The sequence below is a fragment of the Marmota marmota genome, unplaced genomic scaffold, assembly GCF_001458135.2.
Source record: "Marmota marmota marmota unplaced genomic scaffold, marMar, whole genome shotgun sequence".
NCBI lineage: Eukaryota > Metazoa > Chordata > Mammalia > Rodentia > Sciuridae > Marmota > Marmota marmota.
This window is the reverse complement of record NW_026000019.1, coordinates 22,918,069-22,945,177: the sequence shown is the minus strand read 5'-3', so window position 1 is coordinate 22,945,177 and position 27,109 is coordinate 22,918,069. Positions and strand designations below refer to the sequence as shown.

The following is a 27,109-nucleotide window of genomic DNA, read 5'->3' as shown; positions in this document are numbered from 1 at the left end:
TCTCTCTCTCTCTCTCTCTCTCTCTCTCTCTCTCTCTCTCTCTCTCTCTCTCTCTCTCTCTCTCTGTTTTAGTTATACATGGACACAATTTCTTTGTTTTGTATTCAAGTTTATGTGGTGCTGAGGATCAAACCCAGTGACTTACATGTGGGAGACAAGTGCTCTGCCGCTAAGCCCCAATCTCAGCCCCTCCCAGCATCTCTTTTGTACTAGGGAATATTATAATAAAAGCTTCCAACAGAATTCTGACTTCTTTTTTTTTAATATTTATTTTTTTATAGTTGTAGGTGAACACAATATCTTTACTTCATTTTTATGTGGTGCTGAGGATCGAACCCAGGGCCTCACATGTGCTAGGCAAGCACTCTAACACTGAGCCACAACCCCAGCCCCAGAATTGTGGCTTCTCTAATTCAAAGGATTGAGAGTCAGGTGCAGTGATGCGCACATATATGATCCTAGTGACTTGGGTAACTGAGGCAGAAGAACCAAAATTTGAAGGCCAGCCTTGGTAAATTAGACCTTGTCTCAAAATAAAAATACTAGAAAGGGCTGGGGATGGAGCTCACTGGTAGAGCACCCCTGGGTTCAATCCCCAGTATTACACCCACTCCCAAAATTAATGCACCTTTTATAAATAAATATTATATCTAAATATTCAAGAATAGCCTATTCTAAGTTAACATGAGCAGATTCATTAGAAATTGTATCTATATCGAAAGTGGCCTAATATGGTCATAAGTTTCCTGACTTCATTTTCTGACTTGCTTTTCTCTATGATTGTATCAATATCATTTGTTCAAAAAGTTATTCCAAAAGATGGGATTTTTTTTCTTCAGAATCAAAAGCCTACCTCGGAAGAGATCACCTTGATTGCTGAACAGCTCAATATGGAAAAGGAGGTGATTCGGGTGTGGTTCTGTAACCGCCGGCAGAAGGAAAAAAGAATCAACCCACCGAGCAGTGGTGGGACCAGCAGCTCTCCTATCAAAGCAGTTTTCCCCAGCCCAGCCTCACTGGTGAGAGCAGAGACAGCAGATGCGGGCTCGGGCTCACTTATGATTTCACAGACGGCTTCTGACGTCAGTTTATTTTCTAACAGACAGGAATTTATTGTATATGTACAGCATTCATATTGAATAAGTGCATATAAATTTATATTTCAGATATTTCCAAAACAGTGAAATTTCACATTCTAATCCAAGAAGTTAATGGTCTTTCTTATTTTTTAAAATGAACAGTTTTAATTCTTTACCTATTTCATTGCATTTTCATTGTTTTTGTCTCTGGTATAGTTTATTGGGTAACCAATAACTGTAACTATAGTGGTACATTTTTTTTAGTTATCTCAAAAAAAATTTAATTACTCTTGACTTATGTTAAGGCCTAAAGCCTAATGTTCTACAGTTATTATAATTGAGTGATAGTAAGTTCCCAGGTAAACTGTGGCCTTGGCTGTGCTCAAGCAGTCGCCTCAGACCTTCACTCTCACATGCATGGTTCTTCATAGACTCCCTCCTTGAGTAACTCCTGCTGTCTGCACTTAGGATGGTGTTCCCAGACGGAAGGAAATGTAGTAGCCACATGGCTCCCCTGATTTCTAGGGCAATCATAAATGTGACTGCCCCTGTGCCCCTGAGGGTTCAAAAGGTAAAGATTGTCGAGTTTACATTTCTCTTTCCTTTTTTGTTAATTTGTTATTTAAATAACATTGCATTTAGGAAGGTGTTTTAACCTAAAGTCAGCATTAAAAGCACATGTTTGGTTCTTAAATGGCGTGGCTAAAACCTTTAAGTTAGGGTTAGATAGCTGTTATGAAGAAGATGTTATGAGATAGCTGTTATGAAGAAGATGGGCATTAGGTAAGTTTTATTTTGTGTATGTGACTATTTGTTGTTTCACATTTATTTGTATTAGAAAGAAGACAATATTTTTTTATATAAAACTCCAGAATTATTTTGTTATTTCAAAAAGGAAGTTTTTTAAACATTTGCTTTGCAGTCTTTTTATATGGTATCAGAAATGAGACAATCTTGCCCCCACAGAATCAAAAGTAAAAGTTATACAAGAACCTCAGATTCCTGATCCTGCCAAGTCGTTTTCTTGTTTAGGTAAAGTGGATAATTAGTATACCATTTCTTACTGACTTAGCGTGTATCTGACTCAACATTATTGAAACCTAAGCTTATCTCAAGGTTTGAGTTGAGTGCTTTCTTTGTGTCTTTGTGTCTGGCCTGTAGGTGGCAACCACACCAAGCCTTGTGACAAGCAGTACAGCAACTACCCTCACAGTCAACCCTGTACTCCCCCTGACCAGTGCCACAGTGACCAACCTCTCTGTTACAGGTAAGCAGCAGCCACACCTGTGGTTGTTAGCACCTAGTCAGCCTGTGATAAGTTTCCCTGATAGTCTGCCACTAAATTGTCAATTAAGGCTCCAACTAAAGACACACATTGCTTTTTTAAAAAGTTATTTATGGTCAAATGCCTGGGCACTTGCCCATAATTCCCGCTGCTCAGCAGGCTGAGAAGGATCACAAGCTTAAGGCCAGCCTGGGCAACTCTGGAAGGCCCTGTTTCAAAGTAAAAGAGCTGGGGATTTGGCTTGGTGGTAGAGCACTTGCCTAGCATGTGTGAGGCCCTGGGTTCAATCCCCAGTGCCACAAAGAAAGTTAACCTGAACTTCAAAAAAGATCCGGTATGATCAATTTTAGTAGGAAAAAAAAAAACGCTTTCACCCAAGGATTTTCTTACCTCTTCTTTTTAAAAAAACAACAAAAAAAAACCATTTATTTTTTAATTATAGGTGGACCCAATATCTTTATATCATTATTTTTATTTTTATGTGGTGCTGAGGATAGAACCCAGTGCCTCATGCATGCTAGGTGAGTGCTCTACCTCTGAGCCACAGTTCCAGCCCTTCTTACCTCTTCTTTCCTACATTAGTTCACCTCCTACATTGTTCCCAGCATTATCTTTTAAAAACACAAACATTTTTTTTCACAACAGTCCTTTCTTCACAGACCTTTAATAGCTATGGCTTTTTGTATTCAGCAAAACCTCCAAATTCATCAGTTCATAGATTATTTTCATTCTGGATCTTGGCCCATTCCAACCAGCACATGGGAGGCCTCCATCTACACCTCTGTACACTTTCTTACAGCCTGAAATGTCTGTCCATTGTAGTCTGCAGTTTTGGTCAGATTACAGGTCAATTCTTTTTAGAAGTGTTCTTTAGCTTGCCAAGGAAGCTGTTCATTGCCACTTACCTGTATTATATTTTAAAAACCTGCCTTTCCCAGTGGGCCTTTGTACTTCTCAGAAGATCTCAGCACTGTGTTCTTTTTGATGCCTACCTGACTCTCACGGTAAAATGAATAAATGCTCTTTTCTCCTTTTGTCCTCCTTGAAGAAACAAATTTCCCAATACATTTAAGATGATTTCATATTGTCATCAAATATTTTTATGACACATGATGTATAAGATATGCCATAATTACTCACCAAGTCAGTGACATGCTAGTAAGTCACTGGGTGGTTTGTGATCTTTCACTATCAAACTTGATTTGACCTAGAATTGAGGTCTTTGATTTTCTTCACTCACGTTTTCAACTGTGTTAACGTGATATAAAAATTCAAAATGGCTTTATGCTTTATTACATTTCTAAGTTATTAGAAAACTTTATTTTTTTTTAAATTTTAAATAGCACTTGTTGAATTATTTTGAGTGTTAGATCTCTTTGAGAATTTGAAAGCTGTGGACTTTTCCCTCCCTCCCATAAAATAGACATACTCACAAGTTTTAGTAAAGTCTAAGGCAGTGTGTATGTAATATCCCCCGTCAGTGTTCTCCCTGTCTCCAGCTATTCATGGGTGCCTTAGGAGCCTACACACTCCAGGTTCAAAACCTTTGGTCAATATGTCCACACTATTCAGTACTGTGTCTTGCTAAGCAAACTGTTAGAGGCAGATTGGCATTGTGCTAGGCATCAGCAAAAGTGCTTTCCTCTGATAAACTGTCTCACCCTACTCCAGTTATCTGGAAATTGTGAACTGGACTTCACCTTCCCAACTAGTTATAAATCACATTGTGTTAGACCTAAAGATAATTCATTTTCTGCATAGAGACTCCTAATGGTCCAGATATTAAAAACACATAGCTAGGGCCAGGTATAGTGGCACTTTGCTATAGTCCCATCAACTCGGGAAACTAAGGCAGGAGGATCACTGGAGCCCAGGAATTCCAGGCCAGCCTGGGCAATATTATGAAAAACCAACTTTAAAACACACACACACATACACACACACACATATTTACAGATTTCTTAAAATGTGAAAAAAAAATCAAAGTAATTTTAAGAATCTGTATATACTCAAAATTAACTGTAAACTGTAAATTTGTATCCATTTTTGGATCACATTTTCTTGAATTCAGTTACTCAGCCCATGTATGTGGATTTAATTGTAATTGTTTTATGAAAGGTTGATAACTCTTCTTGGAATGACGAATTTTTTCTTTAATTATTAAGAAATTTATCTTACAGAAAATTCAAACAGGGAAAAACATCACAGCAAATACTATTCTTGCTTTTTCTTCAAAATGTTTTATACATAGAGTCTCAGTGATTTTCACCCAGTGTGGTATTCACATCCTTATTATGATACCCTAAGTAGAGGACCCAGCTGTGCTGGGCCTGGACATTTGCCCCACAGAAACTGTGAGATGATGAATCATGTTGTTTTAAGCTACTGAATATGTGCTACTTTGTTATACAACAACTGAAAGTAAATATAATAATATGTTTGCCTAGGTATTGTACAAGGCCGGCTCATAATTGAATTTACAGGAGAAAATGTAATCTCATAGCATTGTTGCATTATAAAAAGATTACAAGAATTGGAGTCAAATGGGTTTTGCCTTCTTATCAGCTATTGCTCAAAGTCATGCCCCATTTTAATTTGTTATTCCTCTTTGGACTCTTTCTTTCTTATTTAACCTCTTTTCCTTGGACATTTCTATATGCCTTTTCTTTTTTTCTGTTGATAAAAAGTAGTATATTCCTTCACCATGCTATTTATTAAGGACATCAAGTGTCATCTTTGTACAACCTGTCTAATGCAATCCATCTCTTTCTTGCAGACTTTCTTCTTGGGTTCCTACAATTGCTTGTTTTAATTTCAGAGAATTCCTAAGTGTTATGATTTAGATAACCGGTGTCCCCTAGAAGCTCATATAAGAACATTCAGAGGTGAACTGATTGGTTTCGAGAGCCTTAACCCAATCAGTGAAGGGCATTAGCTGAGTGGTAACTGAAAGTGGTAGGGTGTGGCTAGAGGAGGTGGGTCATGAGGAATGTGCCTTGGGGTATATATTTTGTGTCTGGCAAGTGGAGACACTGTTTCTTGGTGGCCTTGTCCTGACCTGCTTTCCTCTGCCACACTCTACTGCCAGGATGTTCTTTCCACCATGATATTTTGCTTCACCTTTAGACACAAGGAATGGAACTAGCTAGCTGTGGCCTGAGACTTCTGAAACTGAGCCCCCAAAGCAAATATTTTTTCCTCTAAAATTGTTCTTGTCAGGTCTTTTAGTAACAGCAGCAAAAATGCTAACTGAAACACTAAGTTAAAGTAAATGTCTCTTAGATCCCATGTCTTCCTCTTTGATTCCGTTTTGTTCGGAACACATTCTCAAGTGATCTTTTTCTCTACTTAGACTATTTGGGAAGTAAAATGTATAAGTACAGACATACCTGAAAAGTATTTGTCTTCATGATTTTTTTTTTTTTTAGTTTATCTAGTAATAGAATTCTAGGTGCAAAATTATTTCTCCTTTGAACGTTGTAGATGTGTTATAGCATCCAGTGTTGCCAGTGAAGTCTTTTAACTTCAGTCTCTTAATAGGTTGTTTCTTTCACTGTGAAACATTGAGGAGTTTCATACTTCAGCGTTCTGAAATTTTCCTAGAAGGTTTCAAGCTGTGGGTGATCTCGTGAAATCAGAAGGGAGAAGAGAGGAGTACAAGAAGGGGAATGGAAGGGTGGTGAGAGGCCAGAATGAAATTAACCAAACTGCATCAAGTGCATGCATGAATCTATCACCCTGAATACACTCTTGTGTATAATGCACTAATTTTAAAAATAAATTAATAGAAGGAAGACCAATAGAGTAGTGGAAGGGGCTCTGGGCGAGGGAGGAAGGTGGGAAGGGATAGTACTGGGAACTGGAATGGAGCAAATTATGTTAAGAATAATTATAATGCACTGATTTAAAATTTTTAAAAAATTAAGTATGGATACTTAAATTTTATCCTCATTGGCTGTCAGCAAGCACTTTCAATCTGAGTTCGTGTCATGTTCTGTAAACAATTCTGGCCATTTATCGTTGCTTATAAAAATTGTTCTTTCTGGCACTAGCTGCATTTATTCATTTTGTATCATTTCTTTGTGCTGTTCCTCCCCCCCCCCCCCCCGCCTTTTTTGTGGTATTTTGAGTTGTTTTTTTTTTAATACTGATGCATGCAGGGCCATATTCCTTACTGTCAGTAGCTTGTGGGTTTTTCCTGCCATCATGTGGCTTCTGTTACTCAACAGTCTGCCCCCTGAATGGAAGGGCTAGCTATGAGTGTGACCAAGACCAGCTAGACTATTTCGGGGTATGCAGGTGGGAGGCAGGAGCAAGCAGGGCTTCACACCTGCACTTCCCCCAAGGCTCTTTACTTGTGCATGCTCATGCCTGCACCAGGATCTAGCCGCCCGTCCTCAGGAGTAGGTGACGTGTGGGAGGTCCTAGAGAGAGAGAGGCCCAGTGTGTGAACAGTCCTTCAGTCACCCTCTTCTCTGGTCCTGTTTCCTACTTCTGCCTCAGCAGTACCCAGAAGCTCTGAGTTTGGACTCTTCTCAGGGCTCCCTCTAAGCGATTCATTCCCCCTTCATTCCGCAACCTTCTCCTGCGCCCATCTGGACCATCCTTAGTCTCCACCACCCAGTTTCTTTCTTCTCATTTTTGCAAAAGTATCTAAATCTTATATCTCATATCTAACCCCAGAATATATTCCCTTTTGTGTTGCTTTGCTATCATTTGGAATTGGATTTCAGAAGCAAAGAGAAAACACATTTACTCAGTCTACTCCTTTTAAGAAAAATCTTGTTTTATTATTATGGTCGTCTTTATTTTCCCATGGTGCTTGGCACATAAAAGGCCTTGGTAAACATTTTTAGAATGGATACAATGATTAGGATTATATACTCTTCCAGAAAGACATGTATCTCAGAATCTTGCAAAAATGCCACTGTCATTGATAATCTGAACTAAATATGCTCTGCCTCCATTTTTTTTCCAAAATGTGTTTTATAATGGACAAAAAAAATTTATTATTGAACAATTTTAATCATTTAGTTACTTAACAACAGAGTCCCAAGATGCAGGAAGTAAAAGTGATAGAATTAAAAGGAGAAATAGGCAATTCAGCAATGTAGTTGAAAGAATTAACACGGCATTTTCAATGCTTGTACTATGTACAAAAAAGTTTCAGGGATATGCAAGACTCCAGCAGAGCTGTCATCCAGCCTGTCCTGACTGCCGTGAATGTGAAAGCGCATTCTTTTCAAGTACACAGAGAACATACATCTCTTCCAGGAAACAGAGGAAGAGGGACAATTTACTTGTAAGAGGCCAGTGTACCCTGGTACCAAAGCTCAATAAATATGTCACAGGAAAAAATATTACAGACTCATGTTGTTGGTGAAAATAAATCCAAAAACCCTAGCAGAATCTTACCCAAGAATGTATGGTTAGTTTAACCTATGAACATCAGTTAACATAATAGATTTGTGATTATGTCTGAAAACTGTCCTCCAGAGTTCATGTGTTAAAGGTGTACTACCTTTACAGCAGTGTCCACAGGTGGAACATTTGGGAAGTATTTGGATCATGTGGACTTTAACCTCATTAGCGGATTAATCCTTTGGAGGTGGTAGAAACTGTAGGAGGTGGAGCCTCATTGGAGGGAGGGGTCCTTGCTGGTATGCCCTTGGATCTGTATCTGATCCCCGACCCCTCCCTGTTTCTCTCTTCCTCATGGAAAGCTCCATACCTTTCCTCTGCCAAACCCTTCCACAATGATGCTCTGCCTCGTGTCAGGCCTGAAGCAATGGAGTCAGCCTACCATGGACTAAAACTTCTGCAACTGAACCAAAATAAAACTTTCCTCCTTTAAGTTATCATGTCAGGTATTTTGGTCATATTGACAAAAAGCTGACACAACAGTAAAATAATAGAAAAGGGGCAAAAACAGCAATGATCATCCTGATAGATAAAGGAGAAAGTATATGATAGAGTCCAAACCCATTTATGATAAAAATCCTTTGGCCTGGACCAGAAGGAACTTGCCTCATCTGATAAAAAGCATCTCCTAACCCTGCAGCTCACACTATGAGAGACTGGTAAAAGACTGATGCTCCCCCACCCTTGAGATTGGGTGCTCTTAACATTTAACTGGAGATAATAGCCAGTTTAGTAAAGGAAAAAAGGATTAACGATATCCCATTTGGAAGAAAAGTTAAACTGCCTTTACTTACATTATCCTATGTGTATAAAAAATCCCAAGGAAAGATGTACGTCTTAAGAATATTGAGTCATCTAACCTCTGAAGGGTTGCTATTGCGTATCTTTAGTTAGTTAGGCCTTTAATTCCTCTTGGCAAAATTTTGTAGTTTTTATTTCAGAAGTTTTGTATGTCTTTGATTAACTTTATTCCTGGATATTTGGAGTTTTTCTGTGCTGTTGTGTGTAGTAATTTTAATATGTTTATCTCCTGAGTGATTGTTGCTAATATGTAAAAACTTAATTAATTTTTCTTATTTATCTTGTATCCAGCCATCTTTGCAAAATACAACTTGTTCCTTCCAGAAATTTAAAAACTCCTAAGAAATTTATTATAAAACTACTAGGATTTATCAATAAATTCATTATTGCAAGACACAAGATCAGTATATAAAAATGAAACACATTTGTATATGCATACTATCAATGGATGGTCTGAAAATGAAACTAAGATAATTTATACACAGTAGGTTCAGAGAGTAAAATAGTCATAAATTTAATGACGAAAGCATAAGACTTATGAAAACTATAGGTTGTGGAAAATCTAAGTAAGTAGACATTTCATATTCCATGTTCGTGGTTTGGAAGAGTCGGCATTCTCAAGAATAACTGTTGCTCCAATTTGATTTATAATTTCAACACGATCAGGTCACAATTCCAATAGATTCTTGTTTGTTTGTTTTAGAGAAATTGATATGTTCATTGTAAAATATATGAAAGGGACCCAGAATAGCCAAAATAACTTTGAAAATAATGAAGTTAGAAGACAAGTGTGTCCAGATTTCAAAGCTTACCATAAAGTTACAGTCATCAAGACAGCAAAATACTGGCACAAAGGTGGATTCGGTGGAACAGAAGTACGAGACCAGAAACAAACCTTTAAATTTATGCTCTGTACTTTGGTGTTTTTTTATCTGTTTGTTTTTTGTTTTTAACACAAACACGAAAGAGAAAAGAGCCTTCAACAAACATTTCTAGGACAATTGGATACCTGTATGCACAAAGATCAGTTTAGACCTTTACTTCTCATCATTTACAGAAATTAACTAAAATGGGCCAAAAGCATAAATGTAAGAGCTGAAACCTATAACCTTCTATAAAAAGGCAGGAGAAGATCTTCACAATTTTGGGGTTAGGTAGGCAAAGAGCTCCCACAGATGCTGCACCAAAGCACAAGCCATTAAAAAACGCAACAACAAAAAAGAAAGCCCAGCCTGGTGGCACACACCTACAGTCAAACTCACAATCCCAACAGCTTGGGAGCCTGAGGAACAAGGACTGCAAGTTCGAAGCTCTCCTGGGCAACTTAATGAGGCCCTAAGCAACTTAGTTGAGACTCTGTCTAAAAATAAAAAAGAAAATAAAACAGGGATGTGGCTCAATAGTTAAGCATCCCAGTACCCAAAAAAAAAAAGGTTAAATTGAGTTTCATCAAAAGTAACATCTTCGTACAGCAGAAGACACCGATAAAAAAGTGTAAACACAAGCCAAAGACTGGAAGAAAACATAAGGAATTGGAGCTATTCTTTTTGGGGGGTGGGTTGAGGCCCTAGAGATTGAACTGAGAGCTTTGAGGATGCTAGGCAAATATTCTACCACTGCCCTGGCAACTTTTTTTTAAATGAGCAAAAGACTTTAATGTGCATTTTACCAAAGAAGATGCATGGCGACTAGTGGGCTGTGCTGGGCTTTGCACACAGTGTCCCAGCTTCTGCCTGCCTACCTGCCAGTCAGGTGGTGGCACCTCCGGTGGTTGTTAAAGACATTGAGGCTCTGTAAGCCTAAATTCACTGATCAAAATTGCCCAAGTAAATCAGTTGCCAAGATGCTGGGGCCATAAAAAGTGTCTTTTGGTTGAAGCATGACTCACTGGCTGGGAGAATTAATTTGAAGATCATGTTATACCATGTTGCTTGTGTGACATTCACATTGGAGATACTAGACTGTGCTTTTAGAGTATTACAGCCAAAAGTAAAACAACTCCAAATAGTTTTTATTTCTAGCCCAGATCAAGTTCACCCAAAAGAATTGGCTGCAGTTTCTCTCTGTAAACCTATGGATTTTAAAGAGATACTGGACGATTTGAAAGTGGCAAAAGGAAACAGCCATTTTAAGCTATTTAACCTGAAGACATGAAATGGACAGTTTTAGTTTCAGAACTTTGAAAGGGGAGTGGGTCTGTAGGTAAGATTGAACTAGGTAAGGGGAAAATTTGTTCAAGAAAAGATTGAAAGTACATTCAAACTTCTTAGCAGTGGAAGAAAAATAAGAGACATTTACCTTCCTATAGAACCAAGTCTTTGGGGAAGAGGGAGGATCAAGTGGAGGAGTGTGTGATGAGTCTGCCACGCACAGGGTGCAACACAGCCACAGGGCTCAGCGATAGATTTAAAACTGAAGAGAGATCAGTGAAAATGGAGTGAATGATACTTCCAAAGATGTTATTGCACTAGGGCAGCTGCAATAAGAAGGAATCACCTTTTTCACATTTTCCCAAAGGTAGAAAGGAATGAGTCCTCTCTCAGGTGTACAATGATATGGTTGGCCCATGGAGCCAGAGGCCACAGAACTGCACGTGGGCAGCACTGTGGGAAGTGGGAAGGCAGTCACTCCTGGCTCAGGGACACTTGGGCTTATCCTAGCCCTGTGATAAGGGAAAGAACCTGGGGAGGGAACATCAGAGAACTGGCCTTGGAGGTGTTCAGAAGACAGCTTCAAAACAGATCTGGAAAGACAAACCCTGTTCTACACAGGATTTGGGATGAGGCCATTACAGGAGAAGAGAGTCTCCTGCAGTTCGAATAGAAACAAAAAATTACTTTTACCTGAGATTTTTTTCCATTTAGGTCTGAGATACCTATTTTGATTGGTCTGGTTCTATTATACTGCATTGTCTTCCATATATAATTTTGTTTGTTTTGTTTTTGGTGCCGGGGACTGAACCCAAGAGTACTTCACCACAGAGCTACCTTCCCAGCCCTGTTTGTTTATTTGTTTATTTTTTAGATAGGGTCTCTTGAGGCTGGCCTTGAACTTGCAGTCCTCCTGCCTCAGCTTCCCAAGCTGCTGGGATTACAGGTGTGCCCTACTGTGCCTGGCTTACATATAGTTTTTGGGAGATTGGGTTTTGTTTTGTGTTGGTTGATTGGTTGGTCTTTTGGCTTTTTGGGTTCTTTATCCTGAAAAGGTCCCACTTAGGTTCTTCTTTACCCATATATGTAGTTGCTCATATCCTAGTGCATAAAAGGTTTCGCCAAATTAAACCCTGGCTGTCTTTAGACAGCTGTTTTTGTCCTATGTCCCATTTCCTGACAACTGACATCAGAGGCCCTGTCCTACACCGTCTCCTGTAGCGAGTGTCTGTAGGTCAGTTGAGTGTCTATAGGTCAGTTGGCGTCTTCTGCGTGGTGGGAGGTCAGCTTTCCTGCTTCAGGCAGGGTGGCAGCATTCTTTAAGTCACGCTCGCCTCTGCGCCCCAACATACCAGCTCCAAGATGTATTCCAGACCTGTGGTGTCCAGCGTGACGATCATGCTGGACACCACAGCGTGACTGTGGTTTAAAATAATGGTTTCATTATTTTTGTTTTGTTTTGTTTGGGACTGGGGGTTAAACCCAGGAGTGCAACCACTGAGCCACACCCATTTTTATATTTTGACACACAGTCTGTCCTTGAATTTGTGATCTTCCTGCCTCAGCCTCCTGACGGGCTGGGATCACAGGCATGTGCTGCCTCACCTGTCCAGAATGTCCTTCTCTAACCAGCTTTCTTTTCAGGCACTACAGACAGCACCTCCAACAACACAGCAACAGTGATCTCCACCGCACCTCCAGCTTCCTCAGCAGTCACCTCCCCGTCTCTGAGTCCCTCCCCTTCTGCCTCGGCCTCCACCTCTGAGGCATCCAGTGCCAGCGAGACCAGCACAACACAGACCACCTCTGCTCCTTTGTCCTCCCCTCTTGGGACCAGCCAGGTGATGGTGACAGCATCAGGCTTGCAGACAGCTGCTGCGCTCCAGGGAGCAGCACAGTTGCCAGCAAACGCCAGTCTCGCTGCCATGGCTGCTGCTGCAGGGCTCAGCCCAGGCCTGATGGCACCTTCACAGTTTGCACCTGGGTAAGGAGTGTCCTCATTTGGTTCACATCTGAGAAACAACTGGGAAGTTGTCCAGGAATGGCTTATGAGGGAGACTTTTTATCACTGTCTTTTGTGGTGTGGGGGCTCTTTAAATGGCCTGCTCTGTGGTCATACAAGGACCTTGATTCCAGAGTTGAGCCCAGGTTGCTCAGCACTCAGGTAAGGGCAAGAGCCACACCTTTCTCTCCACTCGAAGACCCAGAGCACCTAGTCACTGAGCACCTCAGCATCTCAGTGATGGGACTGGGAAGGAAGCCCAGAATTCCTGACTCTCTCTGTGCTTTCTCCACTGAACGCTCAGCTGTCTTCTTTCTAATTCTCAAACATGGATAAGAGAAGCAGTAAGAAGATTCCTGATTTTATGTTATTTTTTTAAATATATTTTTAATTGTAGGTGGACATAATAACCTTTATTTTATTTGTATGTGGTGCCGAGGATCCAACCCAATGCCTCACGCGTGCTAGGCAAGTGCTCTACCACTGAGCCACCACCCCAGCCCAATTTTACGTTATTTTTGTCGGGCATATTATTGAGAATTCTCCTTTTCTCTGAAGTTTTTTTGTTGTTGTTTGTTTGGATTTTTTATTTACTTATTTATTTATTTTAAGAATGACATAATTCAAAGAAGAGTCAAAGTAACTGTAAAAGTCATGTGTTTGTGCAGACCATATAACCTTGTGGCAAGTAAGCCTCAAGGAAAGCAGGAACTCAGAAGCAGCCAAGCATTAGTGTAAGGAGAATGGCTCCATGTACTTCCCCATCCCAGTTTTTCTTTCTTGTTCTTTGGGGGTTGTTGAGCTGACACTGCATCTGTGTGTAATAGTGTGGCCCCTATTTTGACTTGCAGAGGTGCCTTACTCAGCCTCAATCCAGGGACCCTGGGCGGTGCTCTCAGCCCAGCTCTGATGAGCAACAGTACACTGGCAACTATTCAAGGTGAGTCAGGAGTCTCTCCGTGGTTAGCTTGTGCTGGGGAGATGAGGGCAAGGAGCCTGCTCTGCTAGAGGTGAGCTTGATGGAGGGATGGTTGAATGCTGACTGGCTTTTTCTCGAGGACTATGAAAATATCCTTGTGGAAAAGGTTTGTGTTAGTTTGTAAGAAGAATACCCAGTTTGGTATATTTTAAGAAACCAGGACTTTATGCTGATGTTTCTTATGTGAGTAGACTTGGAGGCAGATTTTTGTTTTCCTCCAGATAAATTTACCCAAGTGCTCATCTCAAATCTTTCTCAAGGCAAATTTGGCCAAGTAAAAGTCCCAGCCCCACCCTGCCCCAGAGACCATGGGTGGACAATCCTATGGTGAGTGGTCAATAGAGCACATGGGGCAGATTTCCAGGACATTTTTATTTATTTATTTTTTAAATTTATTTTTTAGTTTTCGGTGGACACAACATCTTTATTTCCTGCTGAGGATTGAACCCAGCACCCCGCGCATGCCAGGCAAGCGTGCTACCGCTTGAGCCACATCCCCAGCCCAACATTTTTATTTCTTGAATGAACATCAGGGTAGAAGGCTCATTCGGGTTGTAGTGTTGCCTCCAAGCCTGTGCTGGGTCCCTGTATGCCCTTCGAGGGGCATGCATTCCACATCAGGAAGGGGTGGTTGGTCCTGCTCTGCATCTGTGTTTCATGTCTGAAGGGGCTGGCTGCTGTGTAATTTAGGAGAGCATCTCCATATTAATCAGAACACTGTTTTCTTGACTACTTAGTGCTTATACAAACATTCTTGGAGCCAAAAATAAGGTATTAGGCAGCTTGGATCAAGATTAGTGTGCCATGGGTGTGTCTAGCTGCATACTGTAGAGAATGTTGACTTGCAGAAAAAAACACATCATAGCCCTGATTGCCTGATGTTATTTTGACTTTCTGTTTGACTTAAGTTCTATCTAAATTGATGGTCAGATCTAAAGCTTTTTGTTATACAAGGATTTCTTTTTGGACTAAATTTATAATAAATCACTTTTTCTCCTATATTAGGGAGTATCTCTGGGCTATGGGGATACTACAGAGGCGTAATGCCTGACCACAGATCATAGTCTAGGAAGATCTAGAATTGGTCTGTGACCCTAAGCCTGGAATATCAGGAAACTTCAGGGTACACCAAGTCTCACTTTTGTGTCGTATTTCTGTGGTCACATCCAAAGTCAGGAGCATTCCCTTGAGCTATAGATTATGTTACCAGCCAAAATTTTAGTACCATCAGAAAAACCCTGAAATCCACATATGGGGTGAGGTTATGTGACTGGGAGTGTGTAGGAATGTTGTCAGGTAATAGGGTAAGCTATAAAATGGAAGTCCTAATTATTTTATTTTATTTTTTAATATTTTTAATTATAGATGGACACAATACCTTTATTTTGTTTATTTAGTGTTTTTATGTGGTATTGGCGTTCGAACCCAGGGCCTCACACATGCTAGGCAAATGTTCTACCGCTGAGCCCTAGCCCCAGCCCCTAATTATTTTAAATAAGATGTTGATGATAGAATTTGTGGAGAACAGCAGCATCCTACAGAAATCCTCCCCTGATGATCACGTGCTGGCCTTGGCCAGCCACCGAGGCCATGTGCCTCACTGCCTCTCTGTCTCTGCTACAGCAGCTGCCTCAGGTCTGCCCAGGAAATAAGAATCAGGCAGACCTTTCACTTTATTTGATAACTAAAGCCTTTTATAAAGACTGTTTTTTTTCCCTCGTGCTGGGAATAGAACTCAGGATCTCATGCATACTAGGCAAGTGCTTTACCAATGAGTGACATCCCCAGCCCAACAAAAAAATGTATTTTTAATGCTTTAATGACTTTAGCTAATTTGTCTTTTGAACAGAGGTAGTTTGATATCAATTTCATTGAAGACAAAATTACTGGCTTTAACAAATATTTCTAGGTTAAATGAAATAAACTTAAAGATATTTAAAATATGACTGAGTCATCATTAGACAGTTCTTAAAACTCTCCTTAACCTCCCCTGCTGATACTCAATAAGTTATGTTTCTCAGTCCTTTACATTCTTCAGAATTATAAATAGATTCCGGTTGGTATCAGTGTAGCTCTGTGAGGAAGAAAAGTCAGCAAAGGCTCGCACTTTTTCCTGAGCTACATGAAAACGCAGAGCTGTAACGAATGTGATCCAGCTTCTCCAGGATGACGTTAACCTTCTCCTTCCTGCCTGTTTCTCGGGGTCTGTGTCTAGCCCTTGCTTCTGGTGGCTCTCTTCCAATAACGTCACTGGACGCAACTGGGAACCTGGTGTTTGCCAATGCAGGAGCAGCCCCCAACATCGTGACTGCCCCTCTGTTCCTGAACCCTCAGAACCTCTCTCTGCTCACCAGCAACCCCGTCAGCTTGGTGTCTGCCGCTACAGCCTCCACGGGGAGCTCCACACCAGTCGCCAGCCTTCACGCCGCCTCCAGCTCTGCAGAGTCCATGCAGAACTCGCTCTTCACAGTGGCCTCCGCCAGTGGGGCTGCCTCCACCACCACTACCGCCTCCAAGGCCCAGTGAGCGGGGGCGGAGGTGCCGCCAGGGCCTCCACCCTGCAGTGTGGCCAGGCTGCCTACCAGCCAGCCAGCCAGCCAGCCGCTGCCCTCACCACCCGGTGAGGGGGGAGGCAGGGGAGAGGGAGTCCACATGCCAGAAGAAAGCAAGGATGGAGACGGACAGCATTTGCCTAATTTTATAATAAAACACTGTCTTTTCAGGATTGCTTCATGGATTGGAGAACTTTCTAACCAAAAATTTAAAAAACAAAAAAATCAAAAACAAACAAAAAAAAAACAAGTGGAAGGACTACTTATCATCTCCAGCAGTCGTGATGACAAGCTAAGGTGGGTACCAGTTCCAGTGTAGGAAGGGATTTCTGATTTGTCTAGATTTCTTTTTTCTTTAAAAAAAAAAAAATCATTTTTATGGGTCTGTTGTACAGGCCATTAAGTCATAACAAGGTGTTTATAATCGTATCAATTGCGTTGGGGGTTCCTTTCTTAACTGGTACAATTTAGGCCGGCCTGTATTACTGTATCTCTATGGTTGTTGTTGTTGTTTTTATATATATATATATATATATACACATATATATATATAGTTTGGACATGTTTGTCTCTTGCTCCTGGATCCTGTTTCAGTGAGCTCCCACACTGTGGGGAGGGAGGGTTTGGGGCAAGGGAGGCGTATGCTCTTAACTGCGGGGAATGTTCTTGCTGGTTTCCTTATCCTCCACGACTCTTACAGAGGTGCTAGAAAATGATTTTCTTTTGCCACTTATGCAAGAGGCTGGTGCAAAAGCTGAAGGCAGTGTGTGCAGACACTCCCGCCCAACACGCCCCTCCCCCAGCAGGCGTGCCTTTGGAGCACTTTTGTGTAGGAAGGAATTCCTGCTGAACTGTAGCTCTCACTCACCCAATCATGGACCGCCCCCAGGCCCAGATCCTGTAGTGCAGCAGCTGCTTTCCGCGCTACTCTCAATGGGAACAGCTCTATGTGTTGCAGGCAGGATTTGGTTCCAAAGAGCAAAGACTACTGCAGACACCTGACTTGGTGGTTCGCCTGATTTCTTATCTCCTGAAAAATGCTCCTACTGTTGGTGTGTTTGTTTGTTTGTTCATTTTATGGGAGTTTCTCATCCAAACTTGTTTTAATTTCGTTGGCAAAGAACAAATTGACTTACTGGTATCGGGGAACTTTTCCCTTTTTTATTTTCTAAAGGACTCCTATTAGACTGTTGTCCATCAATTGATATATCCAAAAGAGTCCCTGAGAGGAGTCTGAGGTCGCCACCTTTTCCTCTAGAGCACCACAGACTTCCTTTCCACTGGATGGCTCATCAGGCCTAACCTGAACTCTCTGGATTCTCTGACTGACAAGGTACTTGCTGGTGGGGCTTGGGTTCTGCAGAACCTCTGAAGAAACGCTGAGCAGGAACATGGTGCACCCCTGGGGGGCTGCCCCTGCCAGGAAGTCCAACAGCAGTGCACATCTCTCTATTCTTACAGAAAGAGATCAGCTCTGTAACTGTTTTCAGGGTGTTTCTAGACCACATAAATGAGCCAGTGGAAGGGAGGAGCTTGTGAACATGGACCAAGAGGAACAAGGGCAATGTAGAGGTTCAGTTCCCATTTTTGCCAATGTACTTTTATAATACTCTGTATACCAAAAACCTTCCCCAAAGACTGCCTTCCCACCTTGGAGCTTGATCTAAGTTTCCCTTCTTTCTGGAGGTAGAGGTTCCCATCTGGTGTCCCTGGGCACTTGCTTCAGTCTCGGGTGGTCCTAAGACTGCACTCTGCCCCTCTTTGAGCTGGGGGTTGAGAAAGAGCTTTCCTTCCGATTGCCCTGCTTGTGTCCTCAAGGGAGCTGGGATTCGTGTGTTGGCCTCTCCTCCCCACTGTTCAGGAAGGCAGTAATACTGACACAGATGTGTACGTGTGTGTGTCTGTGTGTGTGTGTGAGAGAGAGAGAGAGAGATTCAAGTGGGAGACAGTCAAATTAATATTAAAGGTCAGAAACATTTTAGTCCCCTTTTAATTCTTTAGTTCCTCTTGTTTTATTTCACAAAGTATTTAACTACCACCTCTAAATTTCCTCTTACCCATCATTTTCCCTAAAATCCCTCTAAAATCAGTGAACTACAAGCAGGGAAACTAACAAATGTCTATCCACCTTTCTGTGTGTGGTGTGTGGTTTTGTTTTGTTTTGTTTTGTTTAAACTAAGCTTGAACCAAAGTCAATTTTTTAGCAAGCTGCTGTACTAATGGACTAGTTTATAACGTGCAGTTCAGACACATGGAGGAGATAGATGCTACTGACAATTTCTTTTTCATTTCTTTTTTTATTTTATATAAAAGTTGCTGCTTGTTTTTAATCTTCTATGTTGGTTAATTGTAATATCCTCTGGGCAGACTTACCTTGATTTTTAAATAGTTTATTTAGGTTGGTATGTAAATAGAATGGCTCTGTTAGTTACTAATTTCTCTCCACTCCATCAACTTTTTCTCTGTTGTAGTTAAATGTAATATAATCTCTTATTCTGACTTGACATCTCTAATTTCAGTCTGCGTAAATGATTTTAGGGCTATTAATAATACTGTGGCTGCCCATAGTCACAAGTCCCTCTTTTGGGAGTGGTGGAAGATAGGAGGAAGGATTCCGGAAGAGAAATGCAGATAGCCACCATACTGGATCCGAGGCTATAAATCAGTTTCCCAAATGTTACCAAAGGAAGCATAGAGCTTCAGGGGACTCTGGCTATGCCCAGTGAGTTCAGAGAAAGGCTGTTTTTGTTATTGTTTTCTGTGTAGCTAAAAAAATGATCCCTTTCCCAAATAAGCTTCACCAACAAACTCCAGTACTGAAGAAGATGCTAAGCTTTAACTGTCAACACAGTGATCTTTGAGTCCCCCACCCTATCTATATTCTAATCACTTTGGAATATGGGGATTCTGTCTTTTTTTTTTTTTAATGTGAATCACTTGATGGGGGTAGACCTTAAGCCAGCATAAAAACCTCTGTTGAAAAAGTAAATCTTTAGACAAAGGTAACTTTAAAACTTTTTTCTTTTTTTCACTTATTTAAAAATAAGTTGTGAAATGAAAGGTACTTTTACGCATGTACACATGAAACACTAATAGAGCTGTTGGTGGGGGTCTTGTTTAGAATCAGCTCCCCATCATCATCCCTGGAAACTCTGCTGATCATACTGCTTCATGATCACCTTAGTCCTTGTTTATTTTATATCATTCCTTTTTTTTTTTTTTTAATCATCTCAAATGATGCTCTTTGAATTGAATGAACTATCTCCTAAGGTGCGGTACTCAGACTTAAATTTTGGCCACCTTTTCTGGGAACAGTCTTCAAACTAAAAGGTCCAGTTGACCAAAAAGAAATATTTGATAGAGTTTCTGCATCTCAGAGAGGAGGAACAAGTAGATCATTACAATGCATTGCATTGTTCTTCTTTTTTCCCCTTAATGTTTAGACAAGTTTTATTTCATCCCTGAATTTGCTTAACACATTAAGCCAAAGACTAATTTTAAATGCATCTATAACGATACTGTATTTGCCCATGGTAACAGGCCATCCCTAGGGGTGGTGAATGTAGTTGTTTAAATCCTGCTTATCATGAGCAATGCAATTTGGTCATGAACTTTATTTATATCCCATGTAAATCTGAAGGACAGAGCAGAAAGACCTGAAGGGGGCCTCTCACAGGAACAATATCATTGTTCTAAGAAATAAGTTGAATGCTGTTTCTGAAGTTCAGAAAAATAGGCAGCTTTTTAGAATTACGAAAAAAAATATTTATATCACTTGGCTGATGTAATACACACTCCCATTTATTTATTGTCAGAAAGGTCAGTACCTTCCCAACATACTCAGCTTGTTGCTTAAGAATGGAACCAAAGGAATCCAACTTCCCTCTTATGCAGGAGCATGCCTATTTGTACTTTGTGGTAGCATTATTAGAAGTGAACTTTTTTTAGCAAAAGGGAAAATATCGATTTAAAAGTTTTTTGTTCATCTTGCCGATTCATTCTATAGCGTTTGTTGGGAAAGAAAAAGCACAATTATGCCTCTTTTTAATGTTATTTTGCCCATCATCTTTCATTTATTTAGGAAGATGGGGAAATAGTCTGTGTATTATCCAGAAGCACAAATATTTGCTTGACACAACATCTAGCCCAATCTTTAAATTCTATTTAACGTGCTGGAAAAACCGAATATATTTGCAAATATAGGTAATTACTGTTAGTTAGAAATCCCGATTGAAAATGTTGCAATTAGGATAATAAATACTTGGTTCACAGAGAAGCCCTCTGAGAGTTCATGGTCTAAAGTGGTTCCCAAGCTATATCATCCTCACAGTCTTTCTTAACGAAGAAAGAAATAAGATCCTTGAGCTAGGAAGCAGAGGAGAAGCCTCTTTCTTTAGTTCCCTCCCCCCCCCCAAAAAAAAAAAAATGCTGCCCAGGTATGAAGAAGTGAGGACCCTCCTGTGGGCAGCCTTCTGTGGCCTGGCCATAAGGAACCCCCAAAAGCCAGCCTGTGATCTGAAAACCCTTGGTCAAGGAAGGGCTGCAACAATTCATTAGGAGAGTTTGGCCAAATACCTTCTCATTAAATCAGCATTTAAACTTGAAGAATTTAAAGTTTATTTATTCTTTACTCTTTAGACTGCCAGTACTGATGGAAGAAAAAGACTAAAAGGTCTGAAATTTTAAATTACCCAGAAGGAACAGGAATTGGTGGATGAATTTGCTTGTGACCACTGTGAGTTCACTGTGTGTCTGTGTCTGTGTGTGCGTGTGTGTCTGTGTGTACGAAGCACTTAATGCGTCATACTGCTTGTGTAATCATAGCCCTGGCCATTCTGAAGTCATTTTCAGTTTGTAACATTTTGAAGGTGATACTTTATAAAGTGGAAAATCTTTTTGGTTTTTATCTTTAGTTTTGAGAAGGAAAAAAAAAAAAAAAAAAGTCCCTTGGCATTCCTCTGAGAATAACTGAGATGAGCTGTGTGCAGCCTGGGTGGCACCTGTGATATGCACACAGTGGGGGACAGAAGGCAGCAGAGTCATCCCTGACAGCTGACTGGAGTTCTTTGCCAGTTCTGCCCGTCCTTTTCTTACTCCAGAGAGATTCAACAGGACAGCCATGAAATTTGCAGCAGGACTTGAAAGGGTCCTACCAGGAGGGCAGGGAACACGTTTCTTGAGTTGTCCAGTTTGCATCCAGTTCTCTGGGCTAACAGCTGTCGCTTTCCATGGCCCTCCCTATTCTTGAGGCACAGTTACTTATTGGACTCTTCTGCCCTGGCCTTTGTGGGACTCTTAGGTGGCTGTCTTATCTGGGTCTCCTTCCTTCCCCTCCCTCCTTCTCTGTGAATGTGGTACCTTAGTCTGTGAGGCTGATTGATGCTTGTGGGTAACCGCTGGCTTCTGGCACCTTCATAAAATACCTCAGCATAGCTTACGTGTTGCAGAATTGGTTTAAACTAAAAACCAAATAAATAAAAGAAAAAACTTTATAAATAGTGGAAATAATTCTAGCTGTAGTATTTAGTTAAACTAATGTTCATTATCATTGATAAACATGATTGATGCTGTATGTATTTGGGATCCTGTTTATAGGTTACAATTTACAGGGTTAGGGAGGGTTGGGGTGGGGGAGAAGATGATTATGTTAGAAGGAAAATGTTGTTGTGTGTGTTTCCTTAAGTCTGTCCTGCCGAAGGAAGCCTGGTGTCCCTGGGACTGGGCTTGGGATTTACAGCCCTCTGAGGTCTGGTGTGCAGGGCTGGGCAGGGCACAGTGGTGTGTGCGAGTTGCCACGGGAGCATTTGCAGCTTTTCTATGGCTGCCATGTCCCCAAACATGCCAGCCTCTCATAATGACCATTACCTCTGTACATAGCAGACACTTAGGCAAAGGATGAGTGTAGCCATCCGAGTGTTTGGGGAGAAGTAGAAACAGAGGAAGATGCACACCAACTCACTGAGAGAGAGCATTGAGCAATGGCCCTGACCTAGGACAGTTAAGGTGGTTCCTCGTGTCATCCTCTGTCAAGCTGTTGAATGTTGTGCTAGCAGCCCAACATTTAAAACCTCACTTCCTTTTCTCAAAGAATAGTTCTGTCTAGACCAGAAACACAAACAGAAGAAAGACCACCAGCCTGCTCCTCACACCTGTGACAAGGTGCGGCCTTTAAGGACCGGTTGGTTGGTGGGATGGAGGGGAGTTCTGTTCCGAGTGGCGGCATAGAGGAGAAACAGTGGTGGTCAGGAGAATTGGGAGCCCTTTCTGCCCATGCTCCCGGCTCCCTGAGTTCAGGTGTAGCACTCCAGAAAGGCTTTTATTTGAATAAGTGATCCATCTCACAGAACTTACGTGGGGTTTGGTCTGTGACCAGAGACACTGCTGTGTCATTGCTTATCTTTGGTTTTCAAAACAGGCAGAGAGAAAGGACCAAAAAGCTGGAATTTAGAAAAGTTTGACCTTGTCTCTTCTTCCCCTTCTTCCCTCCTACCCATTTTTTGAAAGTCTTACTGGTTATTCTGCCTTTCGAAAAGAGATTGGTTTTGTGTCCCTCTGCTGGCTCTGTGAAGATGGAGTTGCTCCGTGTGGCCGTGATATTCTTGGAATTGCTGAGAAATTTTGGGAGGGCAAAAGATGGGGTAAATTCTTTATTTCCATTTATCTAATCCTCATAAATAGAACTGTAGAGCCTGTTTGGGTTCAGACAGTGTTTAGATGTGGTGTCTGTCCTGTCTCTCCTATGAAGCAGCATTTTCAAGAGCAGGATTACAAAGGAAACAAAAGCTCTTCCCTTCTCCTGTAGAGCTGTTTTGTTCCCAGATGTCTTTAAAATATATGGTTCTGGGAAGTTGAGTAGTCCTGTCTCAGTGTCCTCCAGACAGGGCACGTGCAAGGGAGAGGGAAGGGAATAGGAATAGTTGCTCTCTTAATCATCCCTCAAAAATGATCAGGGTGCAGAACCTCATAATAGCTTTCCTAATAATCTTACTGTTCTGACATTATGTAAAGGTAGTCTTAATAATGTGTGACTTTTTTAAAAGCGCTAGGTAGGTTTCTAAGTAGGTGATAGGGATATTGAAGATAAGAGCACTTGAAACAAAGCTGTGGGAAGACAAGGTGTGCATAAGGACCGCGTGGAAGGAAGGCGCTTACTGTTGCTGTGTCCCTGAGTCTGTCCATGTGCCCAGTGTCGGCTTCTGGTTCAAACCCAGGATGCTGCCAAAAGTTAAGACCCCCAAACTAATTTAGTGTAAAAATGTTAAGGTCTGCTGCAGGGTTTTCCCTGTTCACTGGATCGTTGTATGTAAGTTGGCCACAACCTCACAAGAACAGATGGAGACTGCTTCTGTAAACTGGCAACAGCTCTGACTTCTCCACCATTGTACCCCAAGTCTGCGGGCGGACAGCTGGGGACAGTGCTGTTTTAAAACGAGACATCTGGAAACCTTAGTTCCTTGACACCGGAATCTCTTACAGCAGAGCCTGATCCCGTCCAGCCCCAGGCATCCTGGAGTCTGAGAGCAAGGGAGGCAGGAAAGCACTTTCAGAGGCTCAGGTGGCAACCTAGGGACAGTGCATTGCAGGCGGTGGGGGGTGCCCACCTCTAGTTCCATTCCCACATGAGTCTGCAGAAGGCGCCCACTTCTAAGAGCAGAGTGAACTAGTGCAGCCTGATGGTGGTTAAGACTGTAAACAATGGGAGAAAGAGGGAGGGATCATAGACTACGCAGATGCAGGGCACGGACTCTGCAGCAACCAGTGTGTCTCCTCGAAGGTTGGTGGTGGGTAGAAAGAGCCTTCTCCCAGCTCTTGGCTCTGCTCGCCTGGGCACGTGCGAGGGTCCACCAGGGTTCTGACCCTGCAGGTCACCGCCTGCACGGGACAGCAGTGACAGAGGCGAGTGAGGAGCACAGAGTTCTGCCCACCTGGCGTGGGAGCTCTTGTATACCTCATTGCTAACTCGTGACTGAGTGGCTTGCTTTAACTTCCTCTCAGCCCCACAGAGCTGCCCAACCCACCCTCCCCTTTCGGCAACGCTGAACTCTGGCCTATAGCATTGTGGGACCTGTCTAGGGTGGGACCCTAGGAGCCCCTGAATGCCGCTGCTCAGAGGCTACTTCGAGCTGGGGCGGGTCGCAGCCCAGGGTTCCTTTTGTTGCCAGGGTCTTCCCAGGTCTCATAACCTGGTTGTCCTGCCACCTGCCTTCAGGGTGCCAGCTGTCTGCGCCCCGCCCCACCCCGTATTTCTGACTCTGGCCACAATTTGACTTCTGTCCTTGCCTCTCCCCAGGTGGGGTCCAGGCCGTCTCCTTCCCCTGAGACCTGGGTGGAAGGGAAGACACCAAAGGTCCCTTGGAGTGGACTGCTGCGTACACATTTCACTTTTTTCCTTTGACATGACCAAAAAAAAAGAAATCCAAATATTTAAGTTGTTTTTTATTATTATTATTATTATTATATTATTATTATTTGACAATCTTATATTCAGTGGGCTCTTCAGAAGCTGCATCCCCAGCCCTTCACCTTTTCTTTGAATGTAGTGCTTGGCCTCCCATTCCCACCCGTAAAGCTGAAGAAACCCTTCGCCAGGTCTCAGACTGCTGCTATAAGCCAGGGGAGGGTGGTTTCTTTGTTTTGTTTTGTTTTGTTTTTAAATTTCCAGCCAAAACCAAAGATTTCTTAATGATTGTATAAACTCAAAACAAACAAAAAAACCAAAGAAAAGGGAAGTAAGTCTTCAGCATCAGCCAGTTCGCCATGTCCTGGCACTTGGCGCAGTGGGGCCAGGCAGGGGCCTCGGACTCTAAAGGGCGGGGAGCTGTTTTCCATGCCGGGGGTTTCGTTCAGGTGTGTCTCGGTGGCTTTGGCGCTTGCCAGCTTGTGAGCATGCCAGGAAGCAATTGGCATTTCAGATTTCCCAAACCCCGTCACACCATACTCCATCCGACTGCAAGCAGGGCCACCAGGGGGACTTAGCACAGGGACTAGGGGGCCAGAGCCGCTGCTGGCCAGGCCACAGGCCCCGCAGAGTGGGGGAAGTTGGGACACTGCGCGGTGGTCCGCTCGCAGGGCTTTGGTCAGGGCCTCGGAGCTTTCCTCTCTCCTCCACTGAGCTGCTTGGGGTGGCCAGAGGCCGCAGGACGCCCATCGGGCGCTTCGCTTCTCTCCACTGCGGTTTGTCTCCCCTCCCAGCACCACTGTGCAACTATGCATTGTACTTCACAACCTCTCGCGCGAGGTCGATGCCTGTGACTTTTTAACCTGGGGGGTTGCAAATGAAGGAACTTTTTACATGGATCTTTTTAATCTCAGTTGATTGGGGGAGGGGGGTATTTGGTTCTAGGGTCATACAAGCTCTATCCCAAAGCAAAATCCAAATGTTAATAATATTAGCCTGATGCAGATACCAAAGAAAATTTCTTTCCTGCAGAACCTTAGACTTGTGTATTAAGTACGATTACCCAGCACTTGCATTAGTCTAACCTCAGTAATTCCAAAGCTTAGATGTATATTTTGGTATATTTCTGGGATTTAAAAAAAAAAAATGTCGTTTAACTTCTTGTTTGTTTCAGTGTAATGCTCTTAAAGTCATAGCATGGAACTAATTGAACTGTCCTATTCTTAGTAGTTTGAAATAATAGTATTTTTGTATGTTTTGGGTGTGTCTGTGTATGTATTAACATAACAGTTTTCACTGCCTAGGTGTTCATAATAAAAAAGAAAATGAAAAGGTTGTGAGTGTACATAATATTCAGTAATAGTCCTCCACCAAGTGTCATCTGGATCACATCGTCACTGATGACTGTGCCCAACTGGGTTTTGTTTTGTTTTAAAGAAGCAGTGATTGTGTTTTTCTAAAGATGCTTTCTTTTTTTCTGTCTTCAAATATCTTAACTCCCCCACTTTTTCTTTCTTGTTCTTTTTTAAATTACTGATTCAGGGGTGTTTTTCCACTGTTGTCAAGGGAGGGGTACAAGGGGAATTGTCCCCTGACCTCCTAAAACTTCTTGTTTTATGTACTTTAAAATGTGAGTTTGAGTTCTTCTTTGTGGAAACTTAAGACGTGGTGTAAATGATTCTTTCCAAAATTGTCCAGCAGCTTTAATGAGGCAGTGACAATTCCTAAGTAGTTTACTGGGAGTCCTTTTACATTTCTCCTTAGATGACTTTGCAGTCTGGGTGGCTATTGTATAGCCTCACTGCCCCAGAGCGCCTGTGTAGCCATTTCCCCTCAGGTAGAAATATTTTGTAAGAATCAGCTGATGACTTGGAGCACTGAACCTTGTTATCTGTGCCCCTGGGAAACAGAGGTTTCCTGGTTTTGGAAACCTCAAACAAAGCGACTTTACCTGCTGGGGAACTAGCAAGCCTCCCAAGCCTGTGGAGGTGGTGGGGACTGTGAGAGGTGCTGTCTCTTCAAAAGTGCCCTTTATGTGACCCCCTCCTGCTGCCTGCAGGGCTGAAGGCTTGGGAGAGACTGCATAGGTGCCAGTGAATCAGAATGAATTGGTAGATTTTGTGTAGATGCATTTGTCTGCTGTAATTTTTATATATATATATTAAACTTACTGTAACTGTACAGTTCATTTCTGTTGTAAAACATCATTAAACCATTTTTCAAGTGTTTTCACATGGTTTCTGTGAGGTTGCTGTGTTGGTATTCTGGATCCTTCACCCACCTTCTCGCAGATGACTCATATAACCCTTCCAGGCTGCATTTCACAGCAGGTGCTCTCAGGAGCCCCGAGTCTCCATCCACTCACACTGGCTTTGCTCCTACCCTCGGGCTCCTGTGCACATAGCTGGGGAGCTGTGGCACTGAGTTCCCCTCCCCAGGCCC

General features: G+C 42.1%; 1 protein-coding gene across 6 annotated transcripts in view; it reads left to right on the top strand.

The window, feature by feature from the left end:
• Pou2f1 (POU class 2 homeobox 1) overlaps positions 1 to 26,895 on the top strand; it is a 112,490-nt gene extending 85,595 nt beyond the window's left edge. For 3 of the 6 annotated variants that reach the window (XM_048810090.1, XM_048810089.1, XM_015491890.2), the window contains 5 exons: positions 840 to 1,019; positions 2,241 to 2,346; positions 12,381 to 12,720; positions 13,590 to 13,678; positions 15,933 to 26,895. In XM_048810090.1, the coding sequence (XP_048666047.1) occupies positions 840 to 1,019; positions 2,241 to 2,346; positions 12,381 to 12,720; positions 13,590 to 13,678; positions 15,933 to 16,243 (1,026 nt within the window). In that variant the 3' untranslated portion in view covers positions 16,244 to 26,895. The remainder of the gene's footprint in view (positions 1 to 839; positions 1,020 to 2,240; positions 2,347 to 12,380; positions 12,721 to 13,589; positions 13,679 to 15,932) is intronic. The other 3 variants (XM_048810093.1, XM_048810092.1, XM_048810091.1) reach the window with 3 other exon arrangements.
• Positions 26,896 to 27,109: the final 214 nt, after the last annotated feature.